This window comes from Crocuta crocuta, unplaced genomic scaffold (assembly GCF_008692635.1).
Source record: "Crocuta crocuta isolate KB4526 unplaced genomic scaffold, BGI_CrCroc_1.0 scaffold149, whole genome shotgun sequence".
NCBI classification, from domain to species: Eukaryota; Metazoa; Chordata; class Mammalia; order Carnivora; family Hyaenidae; genus Crocuta; species Crocuta crocuta.
Window position 1 is genome coordinate 2309972 of NW_027551561.1, and position 11822 is coordinate 2321793.

The window sequence follows — 11822 nt, forward strand, 5'->3', positions numbered from 1 at the left end:
TCCTTCCGCAGGAGGCGCTGCCGCCCAGACGGCTTCTCCCCCACCCTCCGCCCTGCCTCAGGCTCAGGCCCCTCCCGCTACCTGGACCGCCACCTCCTGGAAACGGCCCGTGAGGCGGCGTGGCCCGGCTGTCACAGGGCCTCCACTCCTCCCTCTGTGCTTCCCTAGCTCTCGGTTCTTCTATACTCCGTATCCGTCCTGGGCACTTGGGACTCCGCCCACCACGGGATCCCCGAGGTCGGCCACCCCACCAGCTCCGAGGTCAGGCTGGCCCGGGCGCCAGTCCTACTCCATCCGGTTACTCGCCCTCCGTGAGCATCAGGCTCCCCACTGCGGAAAAGGGCACAATGGTACCTGTTCCTCAGCAGGTTTTCTGGAGCCTTCTCAATCAGGAGACTGCTTTTTATAGAACACCGCCCTGTGCGTAACTCCTACCTGTGTGGTAAGGTCCCTATGAGTCCTCCTCCTGGTACTGCCGACTCTAGGGACTCGTAGCTATCAAGTTTCTGAGCTGGGGACATTCTCCTCATCACAATGCCCTCAGCCCTCACAGCCCTGGGAGTCTGCTCCAGGTGGCCCTCCTGGACTGGTGGGGAGCCTCAGGCCTTACACGCTGGCATAGGGGGTTTGGGCCTCAGACTCAACTCGGGCCCTAGCAGCCCATGGCCCCACAGCCGCCTCCCTGCTTAGCTGGCCCGGAAGAGTCCATGGCCAGGGAGGCCCTCTGCCTAGGGCATTCCCATTACATATTCTCCCTAGCAGGCCACTCGGAGGTCAGGAAGTCCTTTCCTAACGCTTGGTTTCTTAGAGGGGGTCAGAACAAGCACACCAGCCAGCGGGCTCTGCTGCTCAGGCTCCGGGGTCCCGTGTCCCACGTTCCCCAGTCTCCCTCTGGGAAGCAAAGCTGGTCTCTGATGGATCCCCCTCTCAGCAACGGGGTCCATACCACCTGCCCCTGAGAAGCCTAGGGGTCCCAGACCCAACTCTGGAAAGATGATCTAACCGTCCCTCCCATGAAATTAGAAAGAGGACAACCCTGAACTGTAAGACACATGTAAGTAAAGTCTAGACCTTCTGGTATGGAGGGTCACCTTGGTGCTTTGGCTCAATAGCAAATCCTTTCTAAAAAGCTTCTGTTTTCCTAGGTGCACCACATGCTTGGTCTGCCTGTTGGGGTCACCTAGTGCAGGAACGAGGGTTCTGTAGTCAAAAAACTGGGCAGAATCTACCCACTCCATCCCGTCTGTGGAGTGGCACAGAGCAGGCCATCAACACGTTTAAGGCTCTGAGAAGTCCTGGAGTGTAACAGGGCTTCCCAAGGTTATTGGGCCACAGAGCTCCCCCTCCCTGCCACACATTGTAACATCCAACTGACACTGCTGCTTATAAAACGCTGGCCTAGAAATTCGCTGGAGGGTTTTCCCAGTTAGGCAGGCAGTGCAGACTTGAGGTTCCTGGAAAGTCCAGGGGCCGTGGGGCTGACTGGGTGCTCTGGGTGGAATGGCTGAGGTCCCATCAACTTGCTTGGGCTGTGAGGCGGCATCCCCCCTCACCTTACTGGCTCCTGGCAGTAGATGCAGCTTGACGTAGGGGTCTGCCAGCCCGTTGTGGTCCATTGGCTTCAGGCCCTGCGGGGAGGGGAACGGCCAGGGTGTGAAACGGGAGCTGGAGACCCAGAGCAGCGAGGGCCCCCGGGCACCTGGGTCGGCAGGCATCCCTTGTGCCCAGGCCTCCGGGCTGGGTCCATTCACGACCCTCTCTGCAGAGACCCCTGAGCCCACCTCTCAGAGCTGGAGTAGTCTCCCCTCCCCCCACAGGTCCTGGCCCAAGGCAGGGGTCATGGGCGGTCTCGGTCAGACCAGACTTTCTGTTCTCCGTATCATGGAGGCCAGGTGACTCCCCTTCTCTGAATGAGGGCCCCATCATCTTGCTTCGGTGAGGCCCTGCCTTCTTCCGGACTCCTCTTCCCCCACTCCCCAGATACACGACTTCCCTCACTGACCCTCACCATCCACGTGACCCTCTATCCGCCCACCCACAGGCGTCCCTCTTCCCACCCCCGGGAAAGCAGTCTGGGTCCTGGAGACCAGGCTCCCCGCCAGCCTGCATCCAAGGAGGCCCCGCGTCCCGGCTGCCCTTGGCGGGTCCTTCCACAAGATGGCGTCCCTCACTAACCCGGAGCCTTCAGTCAAGTGTGCACAGCCAGGGAACCAAGGAGCCAGAAGCAGACGGGGGCTCAGCTGACCACCTGACTGCTCTTGGTTCTGAAAACTATTCTTTTCCTTCCTTGGTGGCACCCGGGCACGGAGGGAGGCAGCCATGGCCGGCGTGGGGCTGAGCTTGCAACCCCGTGGCATCGCACACCAACGGCCATTCACCACCAGGCCCACCTCGGAGGAGAATGGAGGCTCCCGCCCCCACCCTGGTTTGGTTTGGAGAGCAGGGGAGGAGGGGGGCAGAGATTTGAGGTCAGGGCTCCCAATCCCCCCTCCCCCCACTGCTGGCTGGGGCCCAGATCTCTGCCTGCACACTTATCATCTGGGAAAGTGGAGGCGTTCCTTTGCCCCCAGAGCCTCAGCTTTATCATCTGTAAAGGGGGTTACTGGGTCCCACTTCCCAGGGGTGGACTGGGAGCAGACGAGGCTGCAGGCCTCTTGGAAGATTCCGGAGAGGCAACTGAGGGCTGGTGTGGGGGTATCTGAGCTGTGCAGGAGCTGCTGGGGCTCCAGCGGTGTCGGGATCGACAGGCTTGGCTCCGAGGCCCTGTGTGCACCCACAGCAATGAGGGGGCCCTTCCGGGTGCAAGTCCCTCATCTCGGCCTCACAGCCTGTCCCTGAAGAGCCCAGGACTGGCCACTTGGTCAGCGCTTTCCCAGTCCCTCTGCTTGTGTGGGTGGAGCTGGGCGCTTGCCACCAGGCAGTCCTCCAGGATAGCAGCTGGTACCAAACACCTCACTTAATGCCCACAGCCACCACACAGGTGGGGGTGATTAACCCTATTTTACAGACGAGCAAACGGAGGGTGCTCTGCTTACCCCGAAGGTAGTGGCCAAGTTAGGGTCCAACTCCAAGGTACCTGGCCTCCTCCCAGAGCCCCTCAAGGGGCTCTGCCTGTCAAGCCCTACTTCTGCCCTTTGGCTCCCCCAAACCCCAATCCAGAGCCCCGGTTCCTCCTAGGCCCTCCCCTGCTAAACTGGATCTAAGCAGAGAATGACCTGGAGAATGGGGTCCTTGTAGGATTTGGGGTCCTCCCATCCCCCACTTCCTGTCCCTTGAGTGACACCCACTAAAGGACATACACGTATGTGCACACACAGGTGCCCTCGGAGACCCCGTGTCCGCACACACGCACCCCCCTCCCCATCCACCCCACAGCCCCGCTGGAGCCTGGGTAGGGAAGGCAGGGCACACAGCACAGGAGGTGCCGGTGTCTGGGGGGGGGGGGAGGATACCCTGTGGCTCTGGCCAGGGTGGCCTACAGCGGGTGACCGCTCGCAGTTCCCAAGCTTCGACAACCCCTACAAAGCGAGGGGGGGAGGGGGGAAGGGGTCCGCCCGGGGCCCTGCGGCTGGCACTCCACGTTGGCACGGCTGGGGGGGGTCACCGGACACTCAGCTCCTCCCCCGGGGCGGGTCTGGAGTCCCCGCATCACAGCCCGGGAAGCTCCCCAGGCGGGGGCAGGCCCGGGATGGCACGTGTGGGCCTCGAGGTGCCCAGTCGGGGCCCTGGGCCCAAAGCGGACCCTACTCCCTCTGTGTGGCCATCCAGGTGTGCGGGCCCAGGCCAGGCGGGACAGCGGAGGCAGGCAGAGCCCTGGGTGGGGGTGCTGCGGGGCAGAGAGGCTGCGGGTTGGGGCCGAGGTAGGGGTCTGGGCCCAGGCAGCTCTGCCCGAAGTTCCTTGCTCCGAGCCGGGCCCAGGCCCCTCCCCGGCTCTACCGGGAGTCGCACTACGCTGCTCTACCGCCCTTACCTTGCGGGAGAACATCAACTTTGGCACCTTCCTCCCAGAGGGATCGATGCAGGGGGTGGAGGGAACAGCAAGGCTGAGAAGAGAGCTGATCCCTGCCCGCCTGGCAGCCAGCCCGAGGGGGGAGGTGCTCCCAGCCCCAAGCCAGAGCGTGGAGAGCAAGGCCCGGGGCCCGGAGCCCACGCAGAGGAGTCCCCCGCCCCCAGCGGGACGCTGGTGCCCACCCACTCCTCCGGTTGCCCAGGTATTGGGAGCTTTGGGGGCCAGAGGCAACCAATTCAAACCCCCTCTTGTTTAGCAGGACACACCTGACATCTCTCCCCTTCCCCTCCTTCCCTCCACAGCCCCGCCCCAGCTCAGCCCCCGGCGCCTGCTTTCCTGCTCCCATTCCCTTCCCGCTTCCTTGTTCTGCACCTTCCGTGAGTGCCTGGCTGGGCCGGGCCTTTCAGGGCAGCTGAGATGACTCAGGCCAGAAGTCCCTCCCTCCCTGCACCCACGGCGCAGGTGCTACAGAGGCCGGACAGCGAACGGGGGAGGACAGGCCTCGGGCCTCAGCCCCCACCTCCGGCCCTGGCCCTGACGCCCGGGGAGCGCGGGAGCGGGCGGGGCCTACCTTGGCCTTGCCGATGGTGCAGTGCAGGGCGTTGTTCTCCTGGTCGTAGAGCAGGCTGAAGTCCAGCGTGCCCAGGGCAGCTGCGGACAGGGGCTCTGGTCACGCGCGGGCCACACGGTGGGGAGCCTCCCCCGCCCCTGCGTGGTGGGCGGGGCGCCCATCAACCGAGCACCTACTGTACCCAACCCCTCCACCCAGCCTCTTAGTCCCACCAGCCCTGGAGGTGAGCAATGTCCTCGTCACGTTCCAGAGGACAGAGGACCCGGGGCTCAGTGAGGCCACGTCAGCCCCGGTCACCACCAGCGGTGGCCCAAGGGTCAAACCCGGGTGGCAGGCCCTTCAGCCCGGGCCCCTGTGCTGGACTGTGGGGCTGGGCCCGGGGCCGGTCCAGTGCTGTGCCCAGTGTGCTCAGCGTCCAGGGCACTCAGCGAAAGGTTCCCGTCCTGCCATCCTCATGCAGCCGCCAGTCTTGGCTCTGTGCCTCAGTTTCCCTTACCTGTTAAGTCTCACAGGACTGGGTGAGAAGGCAGAGGAGACAGGGCTTTGAGAGGCTGTGGGTCCTGCCCAGGCTGCCCGGCTGACCCACCCCCCACGACACCTGGGACTGCAGCTCCCCAGTCTCTCCGGTCCGTGGCGGGGCGGGAGGGTACCCTGTGCAGGCTGCACGGAGCCGGCCAGGACCTCACGCTGCTAGCTGCAAGCCTTTCAAAGGCAGCAGCCGACTCCCTAGGGCCGGGCAGAGCACGCGGCAATAAGTGGGTGCAGCTGCAACCCTGGGGGGACAGTCATGCCCGGCAGCTGCGGCTTTCCATGGTGACGCGGCTCCTGGCCTGAAAGCCGGGGCTGTGGGTGAGGGGCAGACCTCCAGGGGCAGTCCCTGGACGGCAAGATGCAAATTCACAGGATATCTTTAGAAGCTCAGACACAGGCTGTTGGGCTGGTCCACTGGCGCCCTATTCATTCATTCACTCACTCATTCGTTCATTCTTTACCAAGCATTGTTACGATAAGCTGGTTTCTAGGGATGGGGATATCAGTAAGGTGGGGTTCCTGCCCCAAGGAAAGCATAGCTTAACAGGAGACACAGACGAAAAGAATCTACCCTAACAGAGTCTGGTGAGCTCAATAGGGGTCCGAGGTGGTGAGCTCCACCCCCTGAACTGGGGCCAGCAGGGAAGGCTTCCTGGAGGAGGTGACGCTGCACCGGAGCCATGCAGGATGAGCAGGGGTTGGCCAGGGCACAGTGACATTGGGGGAAAGGGCCAACTGGAGGGTGGGGGGCTGAGTGGCTGGAGCCAGGCTAGGGGGAGGGCGGGGCTCTGTTCTTCTGGCCAGCGGCACCCAACATGGTTCTAGAATGAACTATGGCCCACTGGCCAAGTCCGGGCAGGCTCATCTTTTCACAGCTTGCCCATGGCTTTTGCCTGCAATGGCAGAGTGGTGTATATCCACAGGGACCATATGCCAGCAGACCCCTGGGCTCGCGCTGGGGCCCCGGTGTGGCAAAGTTAGGCTTTGTAGAGAAATGGGCAAAAAGTAAGGCCCACGTGTGCAGAGCTGACCTTAACTCTGAGGTGATGGCACTGAGTCGCATTTGCCTTCCCCCTAGCTCCTAACACAGGGTAAGGCATCCAGCTGAGTCTCTGTCCTTGCCTCAGAGGGGCACACGTGGCATACGAGACCCGCCCTCTGCTACCCGACCCCGGGTTGAAGTCCTGGCTGTACCGTGCTTCCTTGCTGTGTGACTTTACAAGCTTTTCTCGCCTCTTTGTGCCTCAGTTTCCTCATGTGCAAAATGGAGACATGACAGCGCCCACCTCATGGCACTGTGCTTTTTTTTTTAAATTTAATTTTGAGACAGAGAGAGACAGAGCATGAGTGGGGAGGGGCGGAGAGAAAGGGAGACACATAACCTGAAACAGGCTCCAGGCTCTGAGCTGTCAGCACAGAACCCCATGCGGAGCTCGAACCCACAAACAGTGGGATCATGACCTGAGCCGAAGTCGGACGCTTAACCGACTGAGCCACCCAGGCGCCCCCATCGGCACTGTGCTTTAACAGAGCCCCTGGGAGACAGGAAACGCTCAGTACGTTATTATAGAAAAAGCAGATCCATTTTGGCGATTTTCCGAGATACCCGTACTTGCCCCTCTGAGATGAACTCATTCCAAACTGGATCACGCCCCTCCCAGCCTTTGTGAACAAGACGTACATACGGTCACTTCTGTTCTCTTCACTTTTCTGCCTCCTCTTTTGCCATCAGCCTGAAACCCCTCTTAGAATCCTTGCCTCTGGTACCGCACACGGCTCTCCCTCCTTTTCAGTGGTCCCGTTTCTTTTACGAACCCAGCGGGGAATCTTTACTAGAAATGTGTCCCAACTATGCATCAACAGGCCTTGAGTGGCGCCAAAGGGGCTTTCGTCAGTAGAGTCTGCCCGCTTCAGTGCTAACTGTATCTGGTTGCGGCCTGGCCCCTGGCTCCCATCTGTGCAGGGGTGGGGGGTGTGAGCAAGGTACGCTTCACCACGCCTGTGACAGCGCACAAGGCCATGGGCCCCGGATTCTCCAGGTCCACAGGTTTTTTTTTTTAAAATATTTTTATTTCTAGGAGAGAGAGACAGCGTGAAGAGGGGAGGGTCAGAGACAGAGGGAGTCACAGGCTGAAACAGGCTCCAGGCTCCGAGCTGGCAGTCAGCACAGAGCCCGACGCGGGGCTCGAACCCACGAACCGCGAGATCATGACCTAAGCGAAAGTCGGACGCTTAACCGACTAAGCCACCCAGGCGCCCCTCTCCAGGTCCACACTTTTATGAGATTCTCCAAAGCTGTTGGTTTTACGGGACAGGATCAGTCTGCTGTTCGGTTCAGGGCCACACATGGCTGGTCTCCTGCCCGACGTGGACGAGGCACCATCATGCCCCAGCCCCGCCAGTGACACCAGCAAGATGTTCAATCCACAAGGCAGGACCCTTCCAACCGACCTGCTCTCCAGCTGTTCACGGGAGCGGGGGTTGGGTGTGATGCCCATGCGTTAAAGTACCCACTGCCCACTCTCAGAGGGGGACAGCCAGCCAGTGGGCCACCTGCTCCCCGCTGGGGAACTCAGGTCCTGGAGAAGAGGGCACCCCTTTCACTGGCTCTACAGACATCCCTGTTAGGGGAGGGCTGACGCCGCTTAGGGAACCCGGCACCTGTTATCAATTCCCGCGAAGGAACAGCGCACCCAGTGCGGCCTCCTCCCCCACGGCTGCAGGATTGATGTATTTTTTTCAGCTGCGATGGAAGCGTTGTAAGAAATAATAGTTGATGGGGTGCCTGGGGGGCTTTGTCGGTTAAGCGTCTGACTCCCGATTTCGGTTCCGGTCATAGTTTCAGGGTTCGTGGGATCGAGCCCTGAGTCAAGCCTGCTTGGGATTCTCTTTCCCTCTGCCCCTCCCCCGCTCATATGTACTCTCTTTCTCTCTCAAAATAAACAAACATTTAAAAAAATAAATAATAGTTTGTAAATAGAAGTCTGGTCACCATTTTTAGAAACTTGCTGGTGGGGGAGCTCAGGTAGGGATCTTATCGAACAAAGTCTTCATTTTTCATTCAGAGAAATGAGGCTCAGAGAGGGGAGGTGACCTAGTCAGGGCTGCACAACAGAAGTGGATGCAGACTCCAGGCCTCTTCACTTCCATCCTGATAGTTTCGTTCTTAAAGCCTAGTGGTTTCCCCCAATTTTTCTGTCTGCCACTTTGTGTGGCTGAAACCTTGGGAGATTGCAATGGAGAAACAGAGAGAAAAGCTGAGTCGCTCTCAGGGACGAGGGAGGGCTGGGCTGCTGGCCCGGAGGGGCCTCTGAGCTGGAAACGCAGCCGTGGGCTCGGCCGGTGGCGCAGGTGAGGGGGCCCTAAGGGCTGGGGAGGGTGCTTGTCTGGGTGAGCCATGGGGTCCTGCCCTCCACCCACTCAAATCACACGTCCTGGTTAAAGTTTACATCCTTGGAAAAATAATGAGGGTTGGTCACTAATGGGCCTTTGAGAGTTGTCACCCGCCTGTCTATAATTATAGAGCTTTAATGGGGCTAATTCAGAGAAAATCAGGCTCAAGCCCCTGTCAGTTCTTCTCATGGCAAACATCCCTTTGCTCTGCTGATGGAGACTGACAGCATCATTTTGACCTTGGTTTGCACCTGGACTTTCCTCACCCATACACCCTTGGGGATAGAAATCTGCCCTGGTTGGTCTTTTTTTTTCCTTTTTGAAGAAAAATGTTAAATAGTTTTTAAAAACCATGGCAAGGGGCTCCTGGGTGGCTCAGTCGGTTGAGTGTCTGACTTTGGCTCACGATCTCACAGGTCATGGGTTCGAGCCCTGCGTCAGGCTCTGTGCTGACAGCTTGCTCAGCCTGGAGCCTGCTTCAGATTCTGTCTCCTTCTCTCTCTGTCCCTCCCCACTTGTCCTCTGTCTCTCAGAAATAAATACATGTTAAAAAGTAAAAATAAAAAACTATTGCAAGATCCGCAGAAAAATGGGCAAGCCTGAGTTGAAAACATTTCCTAGTTGGGGAAACTGAGGCACTGAGCCGAGCGCTGCAGGGGTACAAAGAAGAATGAGCCATAGGCCCCTGCTATGTCTATTCATTCTCCTGCTTTATTCAAAGGTTCGCCACTGCATCCTGGACTCAGTTTAACCTCCTCGGTGTGGCATTCAAGGCCCTCTGTGATATGACCACTTTGCCTCATCGTGGGTCTTTTCCCCTTACTTCGGCCACTTGACTGTGGCACCTCTGCTGGGCTGTGTTCCCTACATCTCTCCATCTGTGCACCCGGCACTGCCTCTGCCAGGAGCGCCTCTTTTCTCCTTCCGCTCTGCCAGCCTGCTTCTTCCCTTGTCCCAGCCTCAGAGCAGAGCCCTCTCTGCAGGCAAAGTCCGTGTGTGCCGGCGCTTCCCGTGTGGGTTCCTGCCTCCCTGTTGTCACGCTGGGCTACTTGTGCACCTCGGTTTCCACGAAATCTCTCACGTCAGAGGCTGTGTCTCCGGCATTCTTGAATCTCAGCGCCGTGCTGGATCTACAGCCGGTCTCGTAACGCTGAATACATAGAAATATGGTGCGAGCAGACCGTGACTGAGCCCAGAGGAAGGGGACTCACAGCCAGCAGGGACCCGGAAACGCTGCCGGCCGAGCGCCTTGGGGACCGCCCTCCCTGCACTCCATCCTTGCTCCAGGCCTCCGTGGGCATCACTCCTGACCTAGCCCAGGGTGAATCATGCAGGGGCAGGTGTGCGCACGGGCACGTGATGCAAGTGTGGCCAATGACACAGAAGGACAGGTCTCCTGGGGACTCTGGGAGCGCTGTCCTCACTCTCGAACTGAGACACGGGCAAGGAAACTCGTCCTTGTCAAATTTAGGATCTTCTTGTTACATGCGACCCCTGCACCTGAGGCAGCCACTTTGCACCAGGAGGGAGGTCAGCCTAGGAAGACAAAAGCGCGGGCAAGTGGGGGGAGGGGGTGGAACGATCACCTGCGAGGCTGCTGCTGAGCCACTGCATAAACCTACCTGGTGTCGCACGATCTCAACTGTCCTCACCGCTTAAGGCACTTTGAGTGTGCTGTTCCTCGCAACCTGCACGTTCTAGTCCTTACAGCTTTGAAGAAGGGCCTGGGTCTCTCCAGATGGAGAGCNGCTGAGCCACTGCATAAACCTACCTGGTGTCGCACGATCTCAACTGTCCTCACCGCTTAAGGCACTTTGAGTGTGCTGTTCCTCGCAACCTGCACGTTCTAGTCCTTACAGCTTTGAAGAAGGGCCTGGGTCTCTCCAGGTGGAGAGCNTTTTGAAGAAAAATGTTAAACAGTTTTTGAAAACCATGGCAAGGGGCTCCTGGGTGGCTCAGTCGGTTGAGTGTCTGACTTTGGCTCACGATCTCACAGGTCATGGGTTCGAGCCCTGCGTCAGGCTCTGTGCTGACAGCTTGCTCAGCCTGGAGCCTGCTTCAGATTCTGTCTCCTTCTCTCTCTGTCCCTCCCCACTTGTCCTCTGTCTCTCAGAAATAAATACATGTTAAAAAGTAAAAATAAAAAACTATTGCAAGATCCGCAGAAAAATGGGCAAGCCTGAGTTGAAAGCATTTCCTAGTTGGGGAAACTGAGGCACTGAGCCGAGCGCTGCAGGGGTACAAAGAAGAATGAGCCATAGGCCCCTGCTATGTCTATTCATTCTCCTGCTTTATTCAAAGGTTCGCCACTGCATCCTGGACTCAGTTTAACCTCCTCGGTGTGGCATTCAAGGCCCTCTGTGATATGACCACTTTGCCTCATCGTGGGTCTTTTCCCCTTACTTCGGCCACTTGACTGTGGCACCTCTGCTGGGCTGTGTTCCCTACATCTCTCCATCTGTGCACCCGGCACTGCCTCTGCCAGGAGCGCCTCTTTTCTCCTTCCGCTCTGCCAGCCTGCTTCTTCCCTTGTCCCAGCCTCAGAGCAGAGCCCTCTCTGCAGGCAAAGTCCGTGTGTGCCGGCGCTTCCCGTGTGGGTTCCTGCCTCCCTGTTGTCACGCTGGGCTACTTGTGCACCTCGGTTTCCACGAAATCTCTCACGTCAGAGGCTGTGTCTCCGGCATTCTTGAATCTCAGCGCCGTGCTGGATCTACAGCCGGTCTCGTAACGCTGAATACATAGAAATATGGTGCGAGCAGACCGTGACTGAGCCCAGAGGAAGGGGACTCACAGCCAGCAGGGACCCGGAAACGCTGCCGGCCGAGCGCCTTGGGGACCGCCCTCCCTGCACTCCATCCTTGCTCCAGGCCTCCGTGGGCATCACTCCTGACCTAGCCCAGGGTGAATCATGCAGGGGCAGGTGTGCGCACGGGCACGTGATGCAAGTGTGGCCAATGACACAGAAGGACAGGTCTCCTGGGGACTCTGGGAGCGCTGTCCTCACTCTCGAACTGAGACACGGGCAAGGAAACTCGTCCTTGTCAAATTTAGGATCTTCTTGTTACATGCGACCCCTGCACCTGAGGCAGCCACTTTGCACCAGGAGGGAGGTCAGCCTAGGAAGACAAAAGCGCGGGCAAGTGGGGGGAGGGGGTGGAACGATCACCTGCGAGGCTGCTGCTGAGCCACTGCATAAACCTACCTGGTGTCGCACGATCTCAACTGTCCTCACCGCTTAAGGCACTTTGAGTGTGCTGTTCCTCGCAACCTGCACGTTCTAGTCCTTACAGCTTTGAAGAAGGGCCTGGGTCTCTCCAG

The 11822-nt window shown here is 59.1% G+C and overlaps 1 protein-coding gene across 1 annotated transcript in view; it reads right to left on the reverse strand.

Moving 5' to 3' along the window:
• Positions 1-11822, reverse strand: part of DOC2B (double C2 domain beta) — a 28438-nt gene that overhangs the window by 14122 nt on the left and 2494 nt on the right. The window contains exons 2-4 of the mRNA XM_077749828.1: positions 4581-4660; positions 3971-3997; positions 1554-1628 (exon numbers count right to left, since the gene is read on the reverse strand). Coding sequence (XP_077605954.1) covers positions 1554-1628; positions 3971-3997; positions 4581-4660 — 182 coding nt within the window. The remainder of the gene's footprint in view (positions 1-1553; positions 1629-3970; positions 3998-4580; positions 4661-11822) is intronic.